At 43.2% G+C, this 26,018-nt stretch overlaps 1 protein-coding gene across 2 annotated transcripts in view; it reads right to left on the bottom strand.

Moving 5' to 3' along the window:
* SLC13A3 (solute carrier family 13 member 3) overlaps window positions 1–26,018 on the bottom strand; it is a 70,087-nt gene that overhangs the window by 12,242 nt on the left and 31,827 nt on the right. The window contains exons 5-12 of one of the 2 annotated variants that reach the window (XM_033914964.1): window positions 21,383–21,568; window positions 18,182–18,307; window positions 15,191–15,286; window positions 14,071–14,175; window positions 11,999–12,096; window positions 5,645–5,757; window positions 3,612–3,773; window positions 432–569 (exon numbers count right to left, since the gene is read on the bottom strand). In XM_033914964.1, coding sequence (XP_033770855.1) covers window positions 432–569; window positions 3,612–3,773; window positions 5,645–5,757; window positions 11,999–12,096; window positions 14,071–14,175; window positions 15,191–15,286; window positions 18,182–18,307; window positions 21,383–21,568 — 1,024 coding nt within the window. The remainder of the gene's footprint in view (window positions 1–431; window positions 570–3,611; window positions 3,774–5,644; window positions 5,758–11,998; window positions 12,097–14,070; window positions 14,176–15,190; window positions 15,287–18,181; window positions 18,308–21,382; window positions 21,569–26,018) is intronic. The other variant, XM_033914965.1, reaches the window with a different exon arrangement.

The raw sequence follows: 26,018 nt of genomic DNA, 5'->3' as shown, positions 1-26,018 counted from the left end.
TGGCACTTAATTCTGACACCTAGAGACGCCTAAGTCAACCACGCATATCCTCAACCCCCTAACCATACCTACATTTCAGGTCAGTGTCAGTAGGTATCACTAGGCACTGTGCTGCTATCCACGTGCAACCTAAATTAGCAATTTGAAAAAATTATTTTTATTGGGTTGTTTTTTTTTAAGTTCAACCATCTTTATTGACATTTTAAAGTATACAATAGTCGGGCAACATTCCATTCCATTTAACCCATTAAAGAACCATTAAGTTGGCTGTGAATTTTAGTTAGGCATTGCTAGACATCCATGATAAGAGCACCTTGTGTCACCTAATCTAAGCGCCATGTATAGAATCAGGCCCAGCGTGTCTGTAGTACCGAATTTCTGGTAAACAAGTCTATTGAATGAAACAACAATTTAAAAAAAAAAATCCTTACCATATCTTTCACCATTAAATGCCCTGTAGAAAATGCTATAGAGTTTGGAGGTGTGGAAACTGGCAGCATAAATGCATAGGAGCAACCAACAGTCCCTGGTATCATTAGATACAGTGGGTTTACATTCAGACGGATAGCCTACAAAACATTAAAAAACCAACTAGTATTAAAGAGAATTCCATTACACTGGAACATCTAAGAGGAAGATCTGATGTGACATTATGGGAGCAATGTTCAAAATTTCTAAGTAGAAAAACTCTTGTTTATTAATGTTCCCAGACCAACCAAGAAGAGAATGATGTGGAGCCATGAAGCTTACAAGTTCTTCCACAGTTTTCTTGACACTTTTGGTTTTAGTGATATGAAATGAAACGAAAAATGTCAAGAAAAGAGTGAAATAACTTGTAACATTCATGGCTCCACATCATTCTCTTCTTGGTTGGGCTGAGAACTTTTCAGAGGCCTCTCGTTGTGTGATGTCATAATGCCTCATTCCACCAATGCCTAAGAGCCAACCTCATCGGCTGATGTCACAATGGCTTGGTTTCCCTATACTTGTGCCCATTTACTAGATGCATTTGCCTCATGAAAAGAAAAGTGTGGAATAACTTGTAAAATTCATGGCTCCACATCATTCTCTTCTTGGTTGGGCTGAGAACTTTTCAGAGGCCTCTCGTTGTGTGATGTCATAATGCCTCATTCCACCAATGCCTAAGAGCCAACCTCATCGGCTGATGTCACAATGGCTTGGTTTCCCTATACTTGTGCCCATTTACTAGATGCATTTGCCTCATGAAAAGAAAAGTGTGGAATAACTTGTAAAATTCATGGCTCCACATCATTCTCTTCTTGGTTGGGCTGAGAACTTTTCAGTGGTCCCTCGTAAAAAAATGGTGTGGAAATTTCTCCCACCCTGCATTCTCAAATCACCCTATAAATGTTATACCTGCTTCAATACACCTGCAGACCACATTCCCATTAAGGCAGTGTCTCTCAAACTGTGGTGTGCCCCGAAGAGATATTGGGTGTGCCACAAGAGATTCCCGAATTTTTACTTTATTTTTTAAAAATTCCCTGAAAAAGTACACACTAGAATAGATGACATGTGCGTTGCGTACGCAAGAGTCTGTCAATGTTATGAGCGTCTGTGTGTGTAAGGCTACAACCACCCAGACAAGCATCACTCTTTGTTACAGTTTGGATCTTTGCGAACTTGGATTTTCAGCTACCACAGAAATTGAATCGAAAGAAAGAGAACGACGGCAGATGGTGGATGATGAAATGCGTGTTTGCTTGTCGACTATCGAGCACACCCATAGCATTGATTAGCAACTCAATTCTATCCACTTGAGTTACAATTACCCATACATAGCTTAAAGAACTTTCAATAAATAACTTTCAAATTTAAATTTTTGTTGGTTTTGCAATTTAATAATTTCAATTATAATGTGCCGTGACAAAAACATTTGCTTCGTTTAGTGTGCCGGAGCTAAAAAATAGTTTGAGAGACGCTCCTCTAAGGTATGCAGAAGTCCTCTATCCACATTCCCACCGTGGGGGATGGTGAAGCAATATTGCCAGGGGGGGTCCCACAGAAGTCGCCTTCCTATGACTGAAACTGTAATATTGTGCACCACTCCCCATGGTAGGAATGCAGCGATGGACTCCTGTGCACCTGTAAAGGGAATATCCATGCAGAGTATGCAGCTACAAAATTTCTATAATCTGTATGCCACTTGCACTTTCAAAGGGTAACTTTATGAGGAGCTTGTCCATGAAAGTGAGCTTGGAGACCCACAAATACAAAGCACAAACAGACTTACAAGTACAGTGGATAGTGCCAAAATTGACCTGAACGTTATCCCTGGTACCTTGGTGAATGGCCTTAAGTAGGGTTACCAGGCTTTTGGGAAAAGACAGACATGTCCTCTTTTTAGAGGACCGTCCAGGTTCCTGGACTTTCTAAAACCTGGCAGTTTGTCGAGGTTTTGGAAAGCTACAAGCTCCGGTCTGCCTCTGGAGAGCCTTCAATAAGCATGCATGGATGATGTCACACATGTCCGCACATGCCGGAGGCCCTCCAGATGCGGCCAGAGATCAGAAAAAAAAGAAGAGATGCAGCTTTTGGGTGGCGGGGCTAGAGGCAGAACATGGCGGGTTGGATGCAGAATGGGCGGGCCACGCATCCGGGTTTCTACTTCTTCAAATACGGTAACCCTAGACTTAAGAGCTCATCGCTTGTGTTGAACTTGATCAAATGAATCGCTATAAAAACATCTTCAAGTCACTTTTAGTTTAACTTACCTGTGTTCCTGTGATCAGAAACATGTAAGGAATAAACAGTAAGTCATGCACTTAAGAGGTACAATGTTGCCCACTGAAACTGCAGGGAGAGCACGATGAGGTGTCCTTCCTTTCCGCTGTCCGTGGGAAGTTCATCTCATTTGCTCCTTGAACCTTCCGCACATTTCAGTGGAATCATGGAGGCCTCTGTGAAGTCACAGGCAAGAACAGCCAATCAAAGCACTTGCCACTTAAGCCACAGTGGAGCCCTCACTTTAGTTTCTCGCAACATATGTTATATGAAATCAAATAGAAAACGTCAACAATATTTAGTAACCCCCCTCCTTTACTAACGCGTCAGAGCTAATACCGCCATAGTCGGTGATAAAAAGAGTCTAATGCGGCTTCGTAATAGGGAGGGGGGGGGGTCAATGAGTAAGATGTGCTGTATTATCAGGCGGGAGAAAAAAAGAAAAGAAAAACCAAGCCTCGGACTACTGTAGAGAAGGCAAGAAGAGGCTCTGGAGATGTCACAACTCACTGATGGATAACGAGTCTTTTATTTGAAGAAAACCAATTAAAATATACTTTAAAAAACCCAGATACAATAATGAAACAAAGTCCCAACTAGGATCCAAGTTTCGGCGATTACGTCGCCTTCCTCAAGGAACAATATCAAGCGTGTTGTATCCATCAGTGGGTTGTGACATCTCCAGAGCCTCTTCTTGCTGTATTATCAGACAACAACTTGAAATGCAGGGCTTGCTTTTTATTTTATTTTTTTTAATAGCAGAACAAAACATCAAACATGACAAATCAATCGAAAGGAAACGTTATCCAATTCCCTGCACTTTTTCTTGCAGTTCCATAGTAAGAGAGAGAAGCCTTTGGGCTTACCAGCTCTGACAGAATAGGCAGGAAAACGATGATTGTCGCTGTATTACTGGCAAATTCTGTAAACGAAGCGATCAGTATAGTGATGAGAAGCACGGCCAGAGCTGGCGACAGACCCTCCAGCGGTTGCAGACGACTTCCGATCCAGGTGGACAAGCCTGATGCCTGGGATGTGAAGCACAACACAAAGTTCTTTCAGCATTCTTACATTACTTCATATATCCTATATGTGCTGGATATCCGGGGGGGGGGGGGGGGGGGGGGGAATCAGAAAATTCACATATTTCTCAAAGCAGGAAGAGGAGGAGAGAAGAGATAGTGGATGCTGCAGACTGGATGGGCCATTTGGGGGCTTATTCTATAAAGGGTGCCTAATGTACCCCCTCCCCCCCTTTTATGAAGCCATGTTAGTGCTTTTTATCACCGGCCGCGGTGGTAAAAGTTCCGACGCTCATAGGAATTCTGTGAGCGTCGGAGATTTTACTGCCACGGCAGGTGATATAAAAATGCTAACGTGGCTTCATAAAAGGAGGTTATTTGGCAAAATACCCTTAATAGCCTCAACAATGGGTTAAAAAAAATTTAATTGGGTGATAGGCATCTATCCAATTCTATAAAAGATAGGCGCCTATCGAATGGTGCTTAACAGCGCCTAATGCCTATTTTCTATGGGCAGTGCGCAGAATTGAATCGGTTCAACGGACGGCCATCAGGATGATCTCGGGGCTCAAGGGTCTCTCGTACGAAGAGAGACTGAACAAATTGCAGCTCTACACTCTCGAGGAACGTAGGGAGAGGGGAGACATGATCGAAACATTTAAGTACCTCACGGGACGTGTCGAAGTGGAAGATGATATTTTCTTTCTCAAGGGACCCTCGGCCACAAGAGGGCACCCGCTCAAACTCAGGGGCGGAAAATTTCATGGCGACACCAGAAAGTATTTCTTCACAGAGAGAGTGGTTGATCATTGGAACAAGCTTCCAGTGCAGGTGATCGAGGCAGACAGCGTGCCAGACTTTAAGAATAAATGGGATACCCATGTGGGATCCCTACGAGGGTCAAGATAAGGAAATTGGGTCATTAGGGCATAGACAGGGGGTGGGTAAGCAGAGTGGGCAGACTTGATGGGCTGTAGCCCTTTTCTGCCGTCATCTTCTATGTTCTATGTTCTATACGGTAGGCGCCGCTAAGTGTGATTCTCAAAAAAACGTACCCCCTCTTTTATGAAACTGCGATAGCAGTTTCTAGTGCAGGGAGCTGCGCTGAATGGCCCACGCTGCTCCCGACACTCATAGGAACTCAGTGAGCAATGCGGGCTATTCAGCGCGGCTCCCCGTGCTAGAAACTGCTATCGCAGTTTCGTAAAAGGAGGCCTTAGGCGCCCGAAATGTAGGCCTTTAAAACCCTCCCCTTATGTTTCAGGCGCCTAGCCGCGACTCTTGAAATGGCACCTAAGTGTGGATGATTTAGGCACCGTTTATAGAATCTGCCCCTTGGCCTTTATCTGCCGTCATGTTTCGATGGTGCAATAAAAAATAACCAGAGTTCAGGGTTGCAGGTTCTTCAGAAATACTTTCACTAGCTTGTTAATATTCAGCAGTTGGTGTTTTTTTTTGGTTTTTTTTAAACATTAATCACTCCCAGTTGAACGAAACCCAGATGTTTAATTTTGGCTTCTGTCTGTATACCGGCACTGAATATTCAGATCTGGGGTGACGGCCACAGGTTACTGGTTAGATTGTAAGCTCTTCCTAGCAGGGACTGTCCATAAATGTGAAAATGTACAGCGCTGTGTACATCTTTCCGCGCTATATTTATTTATTTAAAAATGTATATTCCATATCCGACAATTCTATGCAGATTACAAAATAACATGCACAATAAAATCACAAAAGCAAAATGCATCAATGCGGCAAAACATAAAAATCAAATCAACAAACCCCAGAACCCACACTTTCCCCCCAAAACATCGCCTTCAACGCTGAAGTAACATTTTTCTATAGCAATACGACACGCTGTGCTGCCACCACTGTACCTCGCAACCCTTCGCCATGGCAAATCCTCCACCCAGCAGCAAAATGATGTTCCAGGGGACTGTGTCCTGGGCTTTCTTCCAAGAAAGGAGTGGTTTATTTTCAGTATTCGGCGCTTGTTCAGAGAAAGAATAGAGAAGGGCTGGTTAGGCACTCGTGACGCATTAGAAAACCTCTTATCTGACTCAGTAACTAAGGGCTCCTTTTACAAAGGTGCGTCAGGGCCTTAACGCTCGGAATAGCGCATGCTAAAATGCCCCGCCTCCTTTTAAGCAGGCGGTAGTTTTTCGGCTAGCGCACACTAAAAATGCTAACGCACCTTCATAAAAGGAGCCCTAAATTACCTACCCCTGGTCAAGCCAGTTAATAGTAAGTCGGAAGAAACCACTTGTGATGAGTATAACACTAATGATACTGTAGACACAGTATTTGTTTTGGATGTCTGCCCACAGGGAAGGAGACATCTAAACAAGTCTGCAGCAAAAAAAAAAAAACAACCTCTAGCTGTCATTTATTGCGAGCAATTGCAAAGTGATGCATGTGGGAAAGAGGAGCCCGAACTATAGCTACGAATTAAGTCATTTGAATAATAATATGAAGGTTTTTTGATCAATGAAAGATACCCACGCCACAATTCCTTATAGGGATGATAACATTATGATCCTTGGAGTGGCAATTCTGAGATCTTTTCCTTCATTTGATATTATTCAATAAGGAGTTTTCTCTCAAATTAAATTCACCTTTCTGTGGATCTACACACATTTACCCACCAAAAAGTGAAATTGATCCTATCATGATTTTTCCAATTCTGTGTAATCAATTGAACAGCTATTCCCGTCATAATCAGGAAAAGGCGACTTTTATACTTATCTAAAGTAGGCTTAATATGTAATAATGTACCACAAATTACAGCTTCATAAGATAAGGGAATAGTTGCTTCAAGAATGAGATTAATTTGTCCCCAAATTGACTTCCAGAAACCAAGTATCAATGGAAAAAAATATAACAGATGATCCAAAGTCCCTATATTAATACTAGTATTTTAGCCCGTTACATTAACGGGTGCTAGAATATATGTCTGTCTGTCTGTCTTTATTTCTGTCTCTCTCTTCCTCCCGCTGTCTTTCTTTCTGTCTGTCTCTGTCCCTGGCCCCCTTTGTCTGTCTGTCTTTCTGTGTATCTCCCTGCCTTGTGTCTTTCTTCTTTTCTTTTTGTCTCCCTTCCTCCCTCTGTCTGTCTGTCCAAAGCAGCATTCCCTCCCCCTCCATTTCCCTCCCCCCCACCCTCCCTGGATGTGTAAGAAAATCTAATGATAAAGAAAGAAACTTGACCCTTATTATAATGCAATAAAATTAGTCAATGGACTCCATACATCATTAAAGGATTTACTAGTCCCCAAATGTTCCGCCATCATCCTTTCATACCTATATGTGGTACACACATTTACCCACCAAAAAGTGAAATTGATCTTATCATGATTTTTCCAATTCTGTGTAATCAATTGAACAGCTATTCCCGTCATAATCAGGAAAAGGTGACTTTTATACTTATCTAAAGTAGGCTTAATATGTAATAATGTACCACAAATTACAGCTTCATAAGATAAGGGAATAGTTGCTTCAAGAATGAGATTAATTTGTCCCCAAATTGACTTCCAGAAACCAAGTATCAATGGAAAAAAATATAACAGATGATCCAAAGTCCCTATATTAATACTAGTATTTTAGCCCGTTACATTAACGGGTGCTAGAATATATGTCTGTCTGTCTGTCTTTATTTCTGTCTCTCTCTTCCTCCCTCTGTCTTTCTTTCTGTCTGTCTCTGTCCCTGGCCCCCTTTGTCTGTCTGTCTTTCTGTGTATCTCCCTGCCTTGTGTCTTTCTTCTTTTCTTTTTGTCTCCCTTCCTCCCTCTGTCTGTCTGTCCAAAGCAGCATTCCCTCCCCCTCCATTTCCCTCCCCCCCACCCTCCCTGGATGTGTAAGAAAATCTAATGATAAAGAAAGAAACTTGACCCTTATTATAATGCAATAAAATTAGTCAATGGACTCCATACATCATTAAAGGATTTACTAGTCCCCAAATGTTCCGCCATCATCCTTTCATACCTATATGTGGTACACACATTTACCCACCAAAAAGTGAAATTGATCTTATCATGATTTTTCCAATTCTGTGTAATCAATTGAACAGCTATTCCCGTCATAATCAGGAAAAGGTGACTTTTATACTTATCTAAAGTAGGCTTAATATGTAATAATGTACCACAAATTACAGCTTCATAAGATAAGGGAATAGTTGCTTCAAGAATGAGATTAATTTGTCCCCAAATTGACTTCCAGAAACCAAGTATCAATGGAAAAAAATATAACAGATGATCCAAAGTCCCTATATTAATACTAGTATTTTAGCCCGTTACATTAACGGGTGCTAGAATATATGTCTGTCTGTCTGTCTTTATTTCTGTCTCTCTCTTCCTCCCTCTGTCTTTCTTTCTGTCTGTCTCTGTCCCTGGCCCCCTTTGTCTGTCTGTCTTTCTGTGTATCTCCCTGCCTTGTGTCTTTCTTCTTTTCTTTTTGTCTCCCTTCCTCCCTCTGTCTGTCTGTCCAAAGCAGCATTCCCTCCCCCTCCATTTCCCTCCCCCCCACCCTCCCTGGATGTGTAAGAAAATCTAATGATAAAGAAAGAAACTTGACCCTTATTATAATGCAATAAAATTAGTCAATGGACTCCATACATCATTAAAGGATTTACTAGTCCCCAAATGTTCCGCCATCATCCTTTCATACCTATATGTGGTACACACATTTACCCACCAAAAAGTGAAATTGATCCTATCATGATTTTTTCCAATTCTGTGTAATCAATTGAACAGCTATTCCCGTCATAATCAGGAAAAGGTGACTTTTATACTTATCTAAAGTAGGCTTAATATGTAATAATGTACCACAAATTACAGCTTCATAAGATAAGGGAATAGTTGCTTCAAGAATGAGATTAATTTGTCCCCAAATTGACTTCCAGAAACCAAGTATCAATGGAAAAAAATATAACAGATGATCCAAAGTCCCTATATTAATACTAGTATTTTAGCCCGTTACATTAACGGGTGCTAGAATATATGTCTGTCTGTCTGTCTTTATTTCTGTCTCTCTCTTCCTCCCGCTGTCTTTCTTTCTGTCTGTCTCTGTCCCTGGCCCCCTTTGTCTGTCTGTCTTTCTGTGTATCTCCCTGCCTTGTGTCTTTCTTCTTTTCTTTTTGTCTCCCTTCCTCCCTCTGTCTGTCTGTCCAAAGCAGCATTCCCTCCCCCTCCATTTCCCTCCCCCCCACCCTCCCTGGATGTGTAAGAAAATCTAATGATAAAGAAAGAAACTTGACCCTTATTATAATGCAATAAAATTAGTCAATGGACTCCATACATCATTAAAGGATTTACTAGTCCCCAAATGTTCCGCCATCATCCTTTCATACCTATATGTGGTACACACATTTACCCACCAAAAAGTGAAATTGATCCTATCATGATTTTTCCAATTCTGTGTAATCAATTGAACAGCTATTCCCGTCATAATCAGGAAAAGGCGACTTTTATACTTATCTAAAGTAGGCTTAATATGTAATAATGTACCACAAATTACAGCTTCATAAGATAAGGGAATAGTTGCTTCAAGAATGAGATTAATTTGTCCCCAAATTGACTTCCAGAAACCAAGTATCAATGGAAAAAAATATAACAGATGATCCAAAGTCCCTATATTAATACTAGTATTTTAGCCCGTTACATTAACGGGTGCTAGAATATATGTCTGTCTGTCTGTCTTTATTTCTGTCTCTCTCTTCCTCCCGCTGTCTTTCTTTCTGTCTGTCTCTGTCCCTGGCCCCCTTTGTCTGTCTGTCTTTCTGTGTATCTCCCTGCCTTGTGTCTTTCTTCTTTTCTTTTTGTCTCCCTTCCTCCCTCTGTCTGTCTGTCCAAAGCAGCATTCCCTCCCCCTCCATTTCCCTCCCCCCCCCCCTCCCTGGATGTGTAAGAAAATCTAATGATAAAGAAAGAAACTTGACCCTTATTATAATGCAATAAAATTAGTCAATGGACTCCATACATCATTAAAGGATTTACTAGTCCCCAAATGTTCCGCCATCATCCTTTCATACCTATATGTGGTACACACATTTACCCACCAAAAAGTGAAATTGATCCTATCATGATTTTTCCAATTCTGTGTAATCAATTGAACAGCTATTCCCGTCATAATCAGGAAAAGGCGACTTTTATACTTATCTAAAGTAGGCTTAATATGTAATAATGTACCACAAATTACAGCTTCATAAGATAAGGGAATAGTTGCTTCAAGAATGAGATTAATTTGTCCCCAAATTGACTTCCAGAAACCAAGTATCAATGGAAAAAAATATAACAGATGATCCAAAGTCCCTCTATTAATACTAGTATTTTAGCCCGTTACATTAACGGGTGCTAGAATATATGTCTGTCTGTCTGTCTTTATTTCTGTCTCTCTCTTCCTCCCGCTGTCTTTCTTTCTGTCTGTCTCTGTCCCTGGCCCCCTTTGTCTGTCTGTCTTTCTGTGTATCTCCCTGCCTTGTGTCTTTCTTCTTTTCTTTTTGTCTCCCTTCCTCCCTCTGTCTGTCTGTCCAAAGCAGCATTCCCTCCCCCTCCATTTCCCTCCCCCCCACCCTCCCTGGATGTGTAAGAAAATCTAATGATAAAGAAAGAAACTTGACCCTTATTATAATGCAATAAAATTAGTCAATGGACTCCATACATCATTAAAGGATTTACTAGTCCCCAAATGTTCCGCCATCATCCTTTCATACCTATATGTGGTACACACATTTACCCACCAAAAAGTGAAATTGATCTTATCATGATTTTTCCAATTCTGTGTAATCAATTGAACAGCTATTCCCGTCATAATCAGGAAAAGGCGACTTTTATACTTATCTAAAGTAGGCTTAATATGTAATAATGTACCACAAATTACAGCTTCATAAGATAAGGGAATAGTTGCTTCAAGAATGAGATTAATTTGTCCCCAAATTGACTTCCAGAATCAAGGGCTCCTTTTATCAAGGCGCGCTACGGGGGTTAGCGCGTCGGACATTTCATCACGCGCTAACCCCCGCGTCAAGCCAAAATACTAACGCCTCGTCAAAGGAGGCGCTAGCGACTAGCGCGGCAGGCGGTTTAACACGCGGTATTCCGTGCGTTAAATCCCTACCGCACCTTAATAAAAGGACCCCCCAAGTACCAATGGACAAAAATATAACAGATGATTCCAAAGTCCCTATATTAATATGACAATGCCAACATCCATTAGACTAGCTTTTGTAAACGAACTGGGGTCCAAAAAATCCTATGCAATAAAAATAACCTAGACCTTTTGAAAATCAGCCTCCTGCAGATCAAGGGGACACCTAAGGCTAATTTCTCCTACTTTTTTCTACCTATACTATTTAGTCCTTTTACTAAGGTGCAGTAGCCGATTTAGCGCTCATGCCAAACGCTAACTCATGCCAACATAGAATATAATGGACGCGTTGGCACGTGTTAGTGTTTAGCACGTGCTAAATCAACTAGCGGGCCTTAGTAAAAGGAACAATATCAGGAACCAGTTTTGAAATGTATAAAAAAAAAAAAAAATACTTTTGCAGTTAATTCTGAAATTAATCCCCACAAATCTTGTTCTGTGTCTAAATATCTGATTTTACCTTTTGGGAGCTTAATGAATATGATTGTTAGGTATCAAGTGGAGAAGCAGCAGAGGAGATGGACAGGAGGAGGGGGGGGGGTCAAGAAGAAACATAAGAAGATGGGAGGTTTGGAGACAGGGAGCACCAGGGATGGAGAGGAAGTTAGAGAGGGAAGAATGAGGATAACGGTGGAAGAAGGAAGAGAGAGGACTGGTGATGGGCATAGAGAAGAAGGAGAGAAGATCAGGGATGAAGGATGAAAGGAAACTCGTGTTAGGTCATGGAGTGAGGAGGAAAGGAGGGAGGTTCTGGTGTCCTGGGTAAACACAGAGAAGGGAAGGAGGTTTTGGGTAGGGTGATCCATAGAGGGAAGGAGGAGCCATTCAGCTTTACTTTGCTACCTCCTTCCCTCTCTCTTCCTATTCCTGATAGCTATCGTCCCTCTATTCTTCACTCTTTCCACCCCCAGTCTATTTCAGGTGCTGCTAGGGAAGAAAGTCTAGTTTAGAAAGACTACTGCTTGGATTCAGGAGGCACCATTTGAAGACGGTGTTGCTAGGCCAAGATTGGCCAGTCTAAGCTCCTGCCCCCATGAGACCCCACACTGAATGCTTAGTATTCAAAACCCTCTTTTTGGATTCCTAGCTTACCTTTAAAATCAAACCACCATTTGAACGAGGGCTTTTCTGACGGGAAGAAAAACAATATGATCACAGTAGCAATTCCAGTAACTGCATCTGAGGTGAACCTGCGAAGAGGGAACAACCAAAATGAGCTCTTGAAGATATTTGGCAAATGAGCATTGCAAGGTAGAATCTGGCAAAGGAGATTAGTACATTTTTCAGCGGTTTTGAACGGCGTTCTTTGTCCCTACTCCTAATCCCTCTGTGCCCCACATTGTAGGACCTTGAAAAAAAAAGGCTTTTCCTGATGAAAAGGAGCTGCTACGTTAACCCGTTTTCTTGCGGTGACTGCACAGACTACTTGTGATTATTTTGGGCTTTGTATAAAATATGCAAAAGAAATTCTTTTCACAATTTTATTTATTTATTTAGAGTCTTTCTTGAATGCAAAGCCCTAAGTGAAGCCAAGTCTCTTTGTAAAATCACTGCAGCTGATATTTACAATTCTGGGTCAATGTTGCTTGAAAACACCTGCTGAGGAGTTTAAAGGCACTGTATACTGGGATATTCAGCACTGGCCTGTACCATGATACTGAGCTTCTCAGGGGGTGTTACAAACAAGTGCAAGTGGTGTTATAGAATACGGGGGATATGCAACCAAAATGGGTGCCAGAAATTGCACCTGGTTTCAGTAGACGTAAATCCTAGCAGTAGAATAGTAAGGGGAGGTGTGCCATCTTGGTGGGGGCGCCGGAACCAATCCTTTGCTCCGCCCCCTGCTCATTCCCGCTCTTCCCCCCGCCGCGCGCCTTCACTTCTCCCCACCGTACATCTAGCTTTCTGCTGGTGCGGTCAACAACTCCAACCTGCTGCTCGCGCTAGCGCCGGCTCTCCCTCCGATGTCACTTCTGGGTCCTTCGCCCAGGACGTGATGTCAGAGGGAGGGTCGACGTCGACATGGGCAGCAAGTCGGTGATGCTGCTCATGCCAGAAAAGTTAAAGGGGTGTGGGGGAAGGGAAGGGGCGCATGAGTGCTTTGGTGATGCATCAAAACCACGCGAGACAATCGCGAGCAGACAAAGCCGGGCCAACAATCTCGCGCAGGACATCAGCGCGCCGTATTTAAACTCCAATTTGAAAGTGCTCCGAGAGTGCTCCGAGGGGGGGTTTTGGGGAACTCCCCACTTAACTTAGAAGCGTTGGCGCTGCCATTGGGGGAGGTGTGATGGGGAACCCCCCCACATTACAGAGCACTTTTTCCCTAAAAAATAGGGGAAAAGCCTGTTTCCTCTATAATGGGGGGATCCCCAACCCCCCCTCCCAATGGCAGCGCCAACACTACTAAGTTAAGTGTGATGGTTTCCCCCCCCCAGCCCCCCTCGGGGCACTTTCAAGTTGAGTTTAAATCCGGCACGCTGATGTCCTGCGCACGATTGTCAGCCGGCTTTGTCTGCGCACGATTGTCTCACACGGTTTTAACTATGAACCGTGTGCTTTGGAGGACTCACCATATATTATAAGGGGGGTTCTAGTGACATGTGAACCTGACACCCTTTGTGAAGTTCACAGAAGTGCCTTCTAAGGTGCCCCACTTTTCTGCTGGCATGTCTATGTGGTCCCTCCTACGTCTAAATGACTTGGGTTTGGATATTTTGAACTTGGACATTTTTGTGGTCGAAAATGCCTAAAAAGTTAGACGTCCAAAGGTCGGATGTCCTGGGGGTCAAAAAGTCTAAGTAGGTGATTATCAAAATAAAAGATGGATGTCTAGCGGTTTCAAAAATGAACACTTCTCCACCCAGACTTTTGAACATCTTATGGTTCACGTCCAAAGTCGGACTTAGATATCCTATCGAATATGGCCTAGTTGCCGTTGTACCAATAAACTTATCCATCATCAGCACACCTGGGCTTCCTTCTCCCTTCCTTCCATTACAATATGCCCAGATCATTTGGCTCGCATTTAATTCCATGCCACTCCCTTTGCCCACCTCACTAGAGAAAATACAGATCAACAAGATAGAGACCATCTTTCCCATCAAATCATCCAGCTGCTCCCATCTGTAACTACACAGCACTTATTTAAAAAATGATCATACCCAGGTGTAAATAAATTTGCCCAGCCAGGAATGAATTTTGGATCCCTGGTAAAGAGCAGGATTGCAAATAAACAGAAGAAGAAGAACACCGACCCTTCTGCAAAACTAAAACAGAGAGAGAAAGAGAGAGAAAATTAATTCAAAGAAGCATGTCAGTCATGGAAAATAAACTGCTGAAATTACAGTGGCACACAAAACAGGTGGAGGCAGATATTTAAAGGAAGCTGAGCACTTTCTAGACATGTGAGTTTTAGGCAGCTAATTTTAGTGAAATTTCTACCTGCTTGGATGTACAATCTGTTTTCATGATCCATGCATTCATGATGCTGGAAGTCTCGGCAGACATTTTCATTACTCAAAGAGCATGGGCAGGAACGAGTGAGAATCGCTCCTGCCCCAACATGCCACTAGACCACCAGGGAAACAAGGTAGGCCTGGGGGTCCTTCCTCTGGGCCCAGGAGAGGGGTTGGTAGTGTCTGTTCAGAGAAAGAGGGAGGAACGCTGCCTATTCTTGTCGAGGGGGGGGGGAATTTGTGCTGACAGCAGGGGAAAGTCTCCCAGTTCAGGGGAGGGGCTGCTGTCCCATGCAAGAACCTAACCCCCATTCTCCCAATAGGATCTACTGTTCACTTTCTATGGTTTTTGAGGTGGGTCAGGGAAGGATCGAGGGCTGAGATGAGGGCAAGGGAGGGGCACCATCACCCCGGATGCCTCTCACCCTCGTTATGCCACTGTGTATATCTCATGCACATTCATTGCAGTTATCTTTTAAAACCATTGGCCTAATTGATAAGGGATGACCTGTATCAGTAGCATGGAATGTTGCTACTGTTTAGGATTCCGGAATCTTTTGTTACTCTTTGGGGTTCCGGAACCTTGCTATTCTTTAGCATTCTAAATGGAATGTTGCTACTCCTTTTTGGGTTTGGCCAAGTACTAAGGACCTGGATTGGCCACCATGAGAACGGGCTACTGGGCTTGATGGACCATTGGTCTGACCCAGTAAGGCTATTCTTATCAGATTGCAGCCTATTGTCATCAAGAGACTAATACCACCTCTATAAGACTGAAACCTTACAGTGCCAAGAATACAATCCTTCTTCTCTCACATGCACTCACTTTGTTGGCCCCAGTCTCTGGTAGTCTTCCTTTATGACCGCTCGGGCTCGGGCTTCTGCGTTGGACCTTATCTTAGATGTTTTCTGATTCCCACATCTGTCAAAATTCAGTTAACAGGTTGCCAAGTGTCTACATTCACTTTACATTCTGAAGGCAATTTTCCTCACAAGTAAGAGCACTTTTCATTTTCTTTCACGGAGAATTATCTCACAATTCCCATTCTAGGGCTATCAACTGGACTGCTCACTTTCAACGAAGAATCGGATGTCCATGTGTAAAGTCCTTTTTCATGTACCTGCATGCATCAAAGGGTTATCAGACATCTGAATTTCCCCGAACGGCTTTTCAAAACTCAGCACTTTGTCCGGGTTTTGAAAAGAAATTGCGTCGGGAGAGGGCATCCGTTCGTGCGCGAACGCAACGCAGTGATGTCATGAGCACGTGCGCACGCTTGTGACATCATCGCATTCGCGCATGCACGGATGCCTTCCTGCCTCACGAACAGGCAGCAGGGGGTGGGGCTGGGGAGGAGCTAAGGGCGGAGCTAAAGCATAACAGGGTGGGGGATGGGTGGCACTAATACATCAGCTACCAAAATCAGACAGGAAAGTCGTACCCTACGTAGTAGATGCACAAGCAGAAAAAAAAGTGAGGACGAAAGGATAGTTCTTCCTTAGGAACACACAAACTTTATTGGAAAATCACATGAGACAGACTACAGCTCAGCTTGACACAGCCAGTGTTTCGACACATAAATACATCACCTACATCATTTTATTAAGAAGCATGATTTGGGGCTCCTTTTACAAAGGCGCGCTAGTGGTTTAACGCACGTAATACCACGTGCTAAACCGCCGGACACGCTAGCCGCTACCGCGTCCTCTTGAGCAGGCGGTTGTTTTTAGGCCAGCGCGGGGGTTAGCGCATGAAGAAAAGTCACGTGCGTTAACCCCGCTAGCGCGGCTTAATAAAAGGAGTCCTTGGTCTCTTTATGCAGTCGTCACCAGTGTTGGTATCCGTTATCATCATCAAGGGCAAGACTGGCAACATTCACCAATATGCTAATATATATTAGCATCAAAGTTCTGAACCTTTTGTGCAAAATGGGGCTTCACATTTACGAATTTAGTCCAATGAAAAACAATCACCTTATATTCTTTTTTTACTATCAACCTAGCATAAACTTTTATTTATAGATCGCCGATATCTCGCGGTTCTATGCGATTTGCAGAAATAAAAACTGAACAGCGGCAGCGAGGTTACGCAATTAGCAAACTAAAATAAATTACTTTCCATATTTACTATACAAAAAAAGTTTTTAGTACTGTTCTGAAGTGCATATAGGAAGCTGAATCCCAAGATGCAGCTTGATATGAAATTAAACACAAAAATGATTTCGGCACCCACAGAATTCATACAAGCATTGGAGCCTCCACCGCAGCAGCCAGCAAAAAAATATTCCAACGCAGCTCCCCAAATGGGGGTCATCGTTTTATTTATTTATTTTTTTAACTGTACAATATTTTATTGAAAGCAATGCAGATAATGAGGCATAGAAAATATTCTTTTTATTCATGTTTTTGTTTACTTTTATTTCGATATATTCAAAATCAGAGGTCTCAAAGTCCCTCCTTGAGGGCCGCAATCCAGTCGGGTTTTCAGGATTTCCCCAATAAATATGCATGAGATCTATGTGCATGCACTGCTTTCAATGGGGAAATCCTGAAAACCCGATTGGATTGCAGCCCTCAAGGAGGGACTTTGAGATCCCTGATTCAAATGGACTAACATAGCAACCTCACTACTTCTTGATCCTTTCAATCAGCCTTAGAGTGGGAGAGAGGCTCATTGGCTATTTTAAGGAATTGCCTTTAAGTGAAATGAAGCCACTGTGGGAAAACAATCTCAGTAGTAGACTACAAGCTCAAATTCACGGTGGTTTGAATTACGTTTACTGCATGTGCTCATTCTGCAGTCAACATGCGCTCTGCCACAGAGACAAAAACTGACTGTCAATAAAGATAGGAAAAAATGGGAGGGAGGGGTATATTCAAAGTAGAAGAGTAGCTTAATGATTAGACCAGGAGGCTGAGAACTGGGAACACCAGGTTTAAATCCCACTGACGCTCCTTGTGATTTGGGCAAGACATTCTATTCCCTCGGCGCCAGCTAGAGAATTCGGGCTTTTGTTCCAGGCAGGTATCCCACAGACACAAAGGGCCTGATTCTATAAATGGCACCGAAATCAGTGGGCGCCTAAGGAAACGGCACTAACCGGGTGTCAAATTTAGGCACAATTTGTAAAATCTCTACCCCACTCCTTTTATAAAGCTGCAGTTTTGGCGGCTGCATGGAAAAATGCCCCAAAGCCCTTTTAATCCCTATGAGCTTCGGGGCAGTTACCACAGCGGCCCACGCTATCGGGCTTTGTAAAAGAGGGTAATTTAGTAGCCGGGATATTAGGCCAGGGGTTTCCTGACCAAAAATGCCGGTGCCTAATTCATACCATGCTTATACTCTGCCCCTAACTCCACCTACTTTTTGGGTAAGTATGGGCAGGCGCTGGAAGGCAACTCAGTGTAGGTAGCGGAAAGCGCCGCGCCAAATTCCACATGGAACTTTAATCATTTTTTTAAAATTAGCTTTTCAAGGCGTTTTCAATTATCACGCCAACTAAGCTAATTATAAAAATTAGATTCCACATGGAATTCAGCTAGGCGACGCTGATCTAGGCCTCATTTAAAGAATCAGGCCCAAAAAGGAAGGCACTTCCCCCAGAGATCTGTCAAATTGCATAGCTTGCAAATGAGTGTCCTGACATAACACAAACCGCATAACCATAAGTTTGACGCGGTTTACAAAAGATTATCAATGAAAATTACAGTCAGATATTTCGAAAAAGATAATGTTGATACGAGTGAGATGTAAGCAGCCGTAATCGACTTCTAACTCCCTAATGAATGTCTTTCTCGTGCATGGATTATATCGTACCTCAGACTGACAGCACCATAAAACAGGGAGATCCACAGCCATCCCAGTACGAGGAACAGCAACATCAAAGGGAATGCAAACACAAACCAAGATCCAAAGTTCACCACGTCACAAGCGGGGAAAAAACTGAAAAGAAAGCCAAGTCAGTCAGTGAGAGCAACACAAACCATATCTCAAACTACAAGATAGGGGCATGGAGAAGAAAAACATTTCATTGTGCTTTCAGTTCTTTTGGACGTTGTTTCCAATTTTGAGATTTTTGAGGGGTTCTAAGTTAGGCATCATTTGTGCTCACAAGGTATAGAATACTGACACAATAAATATACGAGTATACCTCAAAAATATATATATATATTTTTTAAAATTTTACATTTTTATTGAATTTTTATATTACACAAGTATGCAATCATAACTTGATACAGATCAGAGATGAAGAAATTGCCTCAAAAATATTTTATGAAAAAAATCTTTTGTTATAAGGAAATGACCTTCTGAGGTGTAGACTCCTTCACCTTTGGAGACGTTTTGTCCCAACATGAATTCATGTTTTGTTACATTAGTGAGTCACGAAAGTTTCCTTAGACCATATCTCAGAAATTATGTCTAATGACTCAGCTAATATGGCTGATACATAAATCTGCTTCATTCCGCCTCCAGCCCCACCCAGTTCTACCCCAAGCCCCACCCCACAAAGCCTCCTCTCTTCTTCCAGACGAGCTCCAGCCGTGTCTGAAGGGCCTGGAGAATGTGTGTAACGTCATCTGCGCATGCTCAGAGGCCCTCCAGTTGTGGCCAGAGCCGGGTTTTGGAAAGTCCGTCCCGGAGCCCAGACAGTCCTCTAAAAAGAGGACATGTCCAGGTTTTCATGGACGTCTAGTAACTCTATCTGGAAGGCTATATATCAAATATATTCAACCATATACTGTAACTCATCGCATTTAAGTGATTTAATGCAATACTACCTTTGAGAGTGCCACCTTTTTGCAGAATGGTAACAGGCAAAAGGTTATAATTCCATTTAAAGTTATTTAAATAAATTCTCAGGATAAGAGAGTGGTCTGTGATCTGGGTTTGATCCTGGCATGGGTGGACGTACCCTATCTCTGTAGCTGGTAGCAAGGTGCTGTGAGCTGAAATAATTACTGCCTGGAAAAATCTGGATTTACCAGACTCAAGAATTTTAGTGGCTTGAAGTAGAACCTTTTAAAAATACATTGTAGTGATTTGTAATTGCCCCTGCAACTCATTTTTTCGTACATACTTTCCTGAGTTGTACGTAATATTATATATGAATGTGTTTTCTAAGAAAGTACAGCAGGATATGTTGTTAGAACTGGGTTTATAGACAGCGATAGGAGGGTTAAAACTGATAGGGAATTTCGAAGTTTGTATAGAAATTTTCTGTATGTTTTATTGTAACCTGCTTAGGCTTTTTTTAAGTGGATAATAAATACGAGTGAATAAATAAATAAGGGGTCCTTTTACTAAGGCGTGCTTACTGATTTAGTGCGTGCTAATCGGTTTAGCATGCTCTAAATGCTAAGGCGCCCATAGAATGCTAATTTTTAGCACGTGTTAATGTAAAAGGACCCCTAAGTAAATAAAACCTTTTAAAAATACATCGCAGTAGTTTTTAATTGCCCCTATAACCCTTCTTTCTCTCTCCCTTCAGACAATAGGGAAGATCTAGAGTAATGTCTCGCAAACTGTGCGAGCCGCGGCACACTAAGGGCTCCTTTTACAGAGCCGCGTTAGCAGCTTTTTCGCACGCACCTTTTTAGCGCGCGCCAACCCCCGCGCTAGCCGAAAAACTACCGCCTGCTGAAGAGGAGGCGGTAGCGGCTAGCGCGGCCGGCAAATTAGCGCACGCTATTACACGCGGCTTCGGAAAAGGAGCCCTAAACCGGCGGCTGCGACTCGAGGGAAACCAGAGGTGCGCGGACATCATGACGCCACGCACCTGTGCGACATCATCACGTCGACATCCGCGCAGGTGTGGAAGCCCTCCAGACGGGTCTCTGAGCTGCTAGTGGGGGAGGGGGGGTGCTGAAAATAAGGCGCATGGAGAGGAGGAGAGACACCAGGAAGGAGGAGATGCGCTGGCAGGGCTGACTGCCTATGGGATGTGCGTCTCCTCTTCCCTGGTGTCTCACGCACACTTGAAATCTCAGGCAGCACACTAGTGTGCCACTGCACACAGTTTGTGATACCCTGATCTAGAGCAGTGTTCTTCAACCTTTTTACACCTATGGACCAGCAGAAATAAAATAATTATTTTGTGGACCGGCATCGGTCTGTGGACCAGTGGTTGAAGAACACTGGGCTAAGTCGTGGGCCAGACCCCGCCCATCTCTACCCAATCTCCACCCCCAGACCCTACCCCCCAAAACAGTACTAATTGTAACTAATTTTTCCATTCATTTTTCACAGATACACAATATAATCTTATTAACAGCACATAATGGTTAACCACAAAATTAAACTACACAAAGTAATAATAATAATAATAATAGTTTATTTTTATATACCGCCATACCCATGCGAGTTCAAGGCGGTTTACATTGAGTTACATTAGGGTCTGCTTAGACAGGCAGATTTACAATTATTTGTCAGAATTACAGATATGTTATTAGAATTACAGAATAACAGAGTTTCAATTATTTATCAGTACACTGACAGCAGATGTAAATTCTCAAAATTAACATAATTCAATCACTAAATTCAAAAATAAAATCATTCCCCCCTACCTTTGTTGTCTCCCTCCCTCCATGCTATGCCTTACCTTCTGGCCTGCTCATGCCTGGCCATTTTATGCCGCCCCCGGTGTTATCTTCAGGCCAGCTCCCTCTTCCTCACTAATGCAGTGCACAAAGCTGTGGGCAGGGGCTCCTTGCGCATCCCGTGCCTCATCTGGAAGCCTTCCCTCTAACGTTGCAACATCAGAGAGAAGGCTTCCGGTTCAGGCACAGGACGCGCGTAGGAGCCACTGCCTGTGGCTTTGTGCATTGAATCAGTGAGGAAGAGGGAGCTGGCTTGAAGATAACTTTGCATCGATCGCATCGTGGACCAGCAGTTGAAGAACACTGTTTTGGGCCTGATGCATGTGCTGGCCCTGTGGACCGGTAGGAAATTTCTGTGGACCGGTACTGGTCCACGGACCGGTGGTTGAAGAACACTGATCTAGAGCCTTTCCATGAGTACCTCTTTAATTGTCCAAGAAGAATAAGATTCGGTGCAGTTCCTGTGAGAGTAGCTGTTCCTCCAATGCTAGCGGAGTACGGTATTGAGATGAGAAACCCTTTCCATATCTTGTTCTGGTGCTCTCTCTCTTTCTTTAAATCATAGTTAACATCCACTGACATCTCAATCTTCTTTGTCAAGTATTTGCTATGACATAAACACAAAATACAACTAGTCATTATTTAAAAACAGGACAACCGATTCAAAGCCAAGGGCAAAATCGAATATACTTCTCCTTCCAAATTTGCAGGTTTAGGATGCACAACTTTGGTTATTCATGAGTTTCTAATCCCTGACTCCGCCCCCCACCTCCTTCCCGCCTCCCAGATCTCTCTACACCTTTCTAGCAGTGAAGCGGGGCAGAAGCGATCTTCCTGTGAACAAAAATGGCTGCCGTGAGTTCCTGTGGCTCACGAGACTACAGCGGGAACTCACAGCAGCCACAAATAACAAATGCCTAGTTGATTGATATAAAGTAATCAAATCTGCCAAGTAACCTGAACAAAGGGTTACCAGATTTTCCCCGAAGGAAAATCCAGACCCATGGCCACGCCCCTAGGCCCCCTGTGCCACACCCCGTTCCGCCCCCAGCAGCTTCTGCTCATGCGCGGACGTGACGCAATGATATGGCATGCACATGCGCATGTGTGTGATGTCACCGCATTGCGTTCGTGCATGCCCGGATGCCCCTTCCCGCTGCAATTTTGGCAGGAACTCCGGACGTCTGGTAACCCTACCTGAACATAACCCAGATAAAATTTTAAAAATCAAAATATCAAGCTTTTAAATTTGATTCTTGCCTCTGTAATAGCGGAGTAACATGGTCAAATCTGTTTCCCCCTAGAATACGTTTTGCAAAATCTGCCGTTTTTTGATCTGTTGGCAGTAAGACCCAGGAGACATAAATTAAAATAATCCAAGGAAGTTAGTATTAGAGACTGAATTATAACTTGCAAATAACTTCTCTCTCAAAAAAAATATTTTATTCTACGCAAGAATTTTAATCTAAACCATATTTTTTTGATCATGTTATTAACCTGAGTTTTTTCATAGTTAAATCTACATCCCACGAAACCCCCAGGAATTTCATTTTAATTTCATTTTTAAATTTAACCTCCGTATTTTGGAGTTTCATTGCTTCTACAAAAGCTGCTTGATTACTTTTCCTCCCACTGTCATATTAGATGTGGTGGCTTTAACCAAATTACATTTGTCTTATCCAAGTTTAACTTCATACAGCAATAAGACATCCAATTAAAGACCTCCATAAACACATCATTCATCATGACCTCAACTGCTGACACATCAGATAATACGGGGAAAATTAATACAATATTGTCTGCATAGAAGAAATATTCAATATCTTTTTTTTTCTGAATAAGAACAGGAGAAAAGGAAGATCTCCATGAAAGTTGCTATTACATAGAAACATAGAAATAGACGGCAGATAAGGGCCACGGCCCATCAAGTCTGCCCACCCCAATAACCCTCCCCCCTCCCCTACTTTTCTCTTTGAAGAGATCCCACATGACGATCCCATTTTGTCTTAAAATCAGGCACGCTGCTGGCCTCGACCACCTGCAGTGGAAGATTATTCCAGCGATCAACCACCCTTTCGGTGAAGAAGTATTTCCTGGTGTCACCATGTAGTTTCCCGCCCCTGATTTTCCACGGATGCCCTCTTGTTGCCATGGGGCCTTTGAAAAAGAAGATATCCTCTTCCATCTTGATACGGCCCGTGAGATATTTGAACGTCTCGGTCATGTCTCCCCTCTCTCTGCGTTCCTCGAGTGAGTATAGCTGCAATTTTTTCAGCCGTTCCTCATACGGGAGATCCTTGACTCCCGAGACCATCCGGGTGGCCATTTTGCTGGACTGACTCAAGTCTCAGCACATCTTTGCGGTAATGCGGCCTCCAGAATTGTACACAATATTCCAGATGGAGTCTCACCATGGATCTATACAATGGCAGAATGACTTCGGGCTTACGGCTGACGAAACTCCTACGTAGACAACCTATGATTTGTCTAGCCTTAGATGACGCTTTCTCCACTTGCTTGGCAGTCTTCATGTCCTCACTGATGATCACCCCTAAGTCGCGTTCTGCTACAGTCCTCGCTAGGATCTCACCATTAAGGGTGTAAGTCTTGCATGGATTTTGGCTGCCAAGGTGCATGACTTTACATTTTTCGGTATTGAAACTTAGTTGCCAGGTCCTGGACCAGCGCTCCAGTAGTAATAATAATAATAACAGTTTATATACCGCAGGACTGTGAAGTTCTATGCGGTTTACAATGATTAGAAATGTTACAGATTGAGTGAATAAACAAAGTTACAGATTGAATGAACAAACAAGGTACAGATTTAGTGACAGGTGGTTCTTGCGCTCAGTTGTTAAGATTGGTTTCCTAAGTATTTCAGGAATAGATGTGTTTTCAGGCATTTCCTGAATTCTCCATAGGTAGTAGGCACAAGCAATTGTTCAAGGTCTTTACCCCATAGTGCTGCTTGTAGGAGTAGGTCGTGCACCATACTGTCTGGCATTGAGTTTCCGTCCGGCACTGTGCTTTTGTCTGTTGTGTTCTTGCCTACTACACTGCATAGTTTGGCGTCATCAGCGAATAGCGCTATTTTACCTCGAAGTCCCTCAGCCAAGTCCCTTATGAAAATGTTGAATAGGATCGGGCCCAAGACCGAGCCCTGTGGCACTCCACTGATCACCTCCGTCGTTTTGGAGGGGGTGCCGTTTACCACCACCCTCTGAAGCCTACCTCCAAGCCAGTCCCCAACCCATGCTGTCAACGTGTCTCCCAATCCTATAGAGCTCATCTTGTTCAACAACCTGCAGTGTGGTACGCTATCGAATGCTTTGCTGAAGTCCAAGTATACGATGTCTAGGGACTCCCCAATATCCAGCTTCCCCGTCACCCAGTTAAAGAAGCTGATTAGGTTGGATTGGCAGGACCTCCCCTTAGTAAATCCATGTTGACGTGTATCTCATAGATTCTCCTCGTTCAGGATCGTATCCAATTGGCGTTTGATTAGAGTTTCCATTACCTTGCTCACTATTGATGTGAGACTCACCGGTCTGTAGTTAGCAGCCTCCGTCCTGCATCCTTTTTTGTGGAGTGGAATGATGTTAGCCGTTTTCCAGTCCAACGGGACTTTACCTGTACTAAGGGAGAGATTGAAGAGTGCGGATAGCGGTTCCGCTAAGACGTCACTTAACTCCCTGAGTACCCTGGGGTGTAGGTTGTCTGGTCCCATTGCTTTGTTAACCTTGAGATTAGACAGCTCAAAGTGGACAGTGCTGGGTGTAAACTCAAAATTTCGAAATGGGTCTACCGAGCTATCCCTTGTCTGCAGCTGAGGGCCAGATCCCGGCGCCTCAAGGGTGAAGACTGAGCAGAAGTATTCATTTAAAAGTTCAGCTTTTTCGGAGTCCGATTCTACATAGTTCCCGTCTGGTTTCCTAAGGCGTACTATCCCGCCTGTGTTTCTGTTTCTGTCACTAATATACCTGAAGAAGGATTTATCGCCCTTCTTGATGTTCTTCACTAGATTCTCCTCCATTTGGAATTTGGCCTCTCTGACCCTTGTTTTGACGGCTCTTGACTTGGCCAGATAGTCTTCTCTAGAGTCCTGCTTCCCTGATTGTTTGTAAGAGATGAACGCTCTTTTCTTTTATGAGGTCTGAGATCTCTGCAGAGAACCACTGTGGCTTATTGTTTCTTCGCCGTTTACTTACCAATTTTATATAGCGTTTGGTTGCTTCTTGTATGGTAGCTTTTAGAGTCGACCACATTACTTCTACATTATCTGTTTCTGCTCAGTTATGCAGCGTCTGATGGATGAAATCCCCCATGCCCTCGAAGTTGGCATCCTTGAAGCTGAGGACCTTGGTTAATGTGTTAGATTTTGCGAAACCTTTCCTGAGATTGAACCATACCATGTTGTGGTCACTGGAGGCCAACATGTTGCCCACCGAGACCTCTGTGACACTTTCCCCATTGGTAAGTATCAGGTCCAGTATTGCCCGATCCCTTGTTGGCTCCAGTACCAGTTGCCTGAGTCGTGCTCCCTGAATAGAGTTTAATAGCCTCCTGCTACTGTTGGTCGCAGAGGAAAGTGTGGTCCAGTCCACTTAATCCCCCCATTGCCCCATCTACATTAGATAGATTGTGAGCCCACCAGGACAGACAGGGAAAAATACATGTAAACCGTTCTGAGCTCCTCTGGGAGAATGGTATAGATAATTGAATAAATAAATAATGTGAAAAGTTTCAGCCTCTGATAACCAGAGCTGGTATTGTGACATCATAATGCCTCATTCCACCAATGCCTAAGAGCCAACCTCATCAGTGATGTCACAATGGCTTGATTGTCCCATACTTGGCTCACTTTTACTACATCTTGATTTCTAGAGTGACGCGGTGGTTAAAGCTACAGCCTCAGCACCCTGGGGTTATGGGTTCAAGCCCACACTGCTCCTTGTGACACTGGGCAAGTCACTTAATCTCCCCATTGCCCTAGATATATTAGATAGATTATGAGCCCTCTAGGATAGACAGGGAAAAATGTTTGAGTATCTGAATAA

The sequence above is a fragment of the Geotrypetes seraphini genome, chromosome 11, assembly GCF_902459505.1.
Source record: "Geotrypetes seraphini chromosome 11, aGeoSer1.1, whole genome shotgun sequence".
In the NCBI taxonomy this organism is placed as follows: domain Eukaryota; kingdom Metazoa; phylum Chordata; class Amphibia; order Gymnophiona; family Dermophiidae; genus Geotrypetes; species Geotrypetes seraphini.
This window is presented reverse-complemented; position numbering and strand designations above follow the sequence as displayed.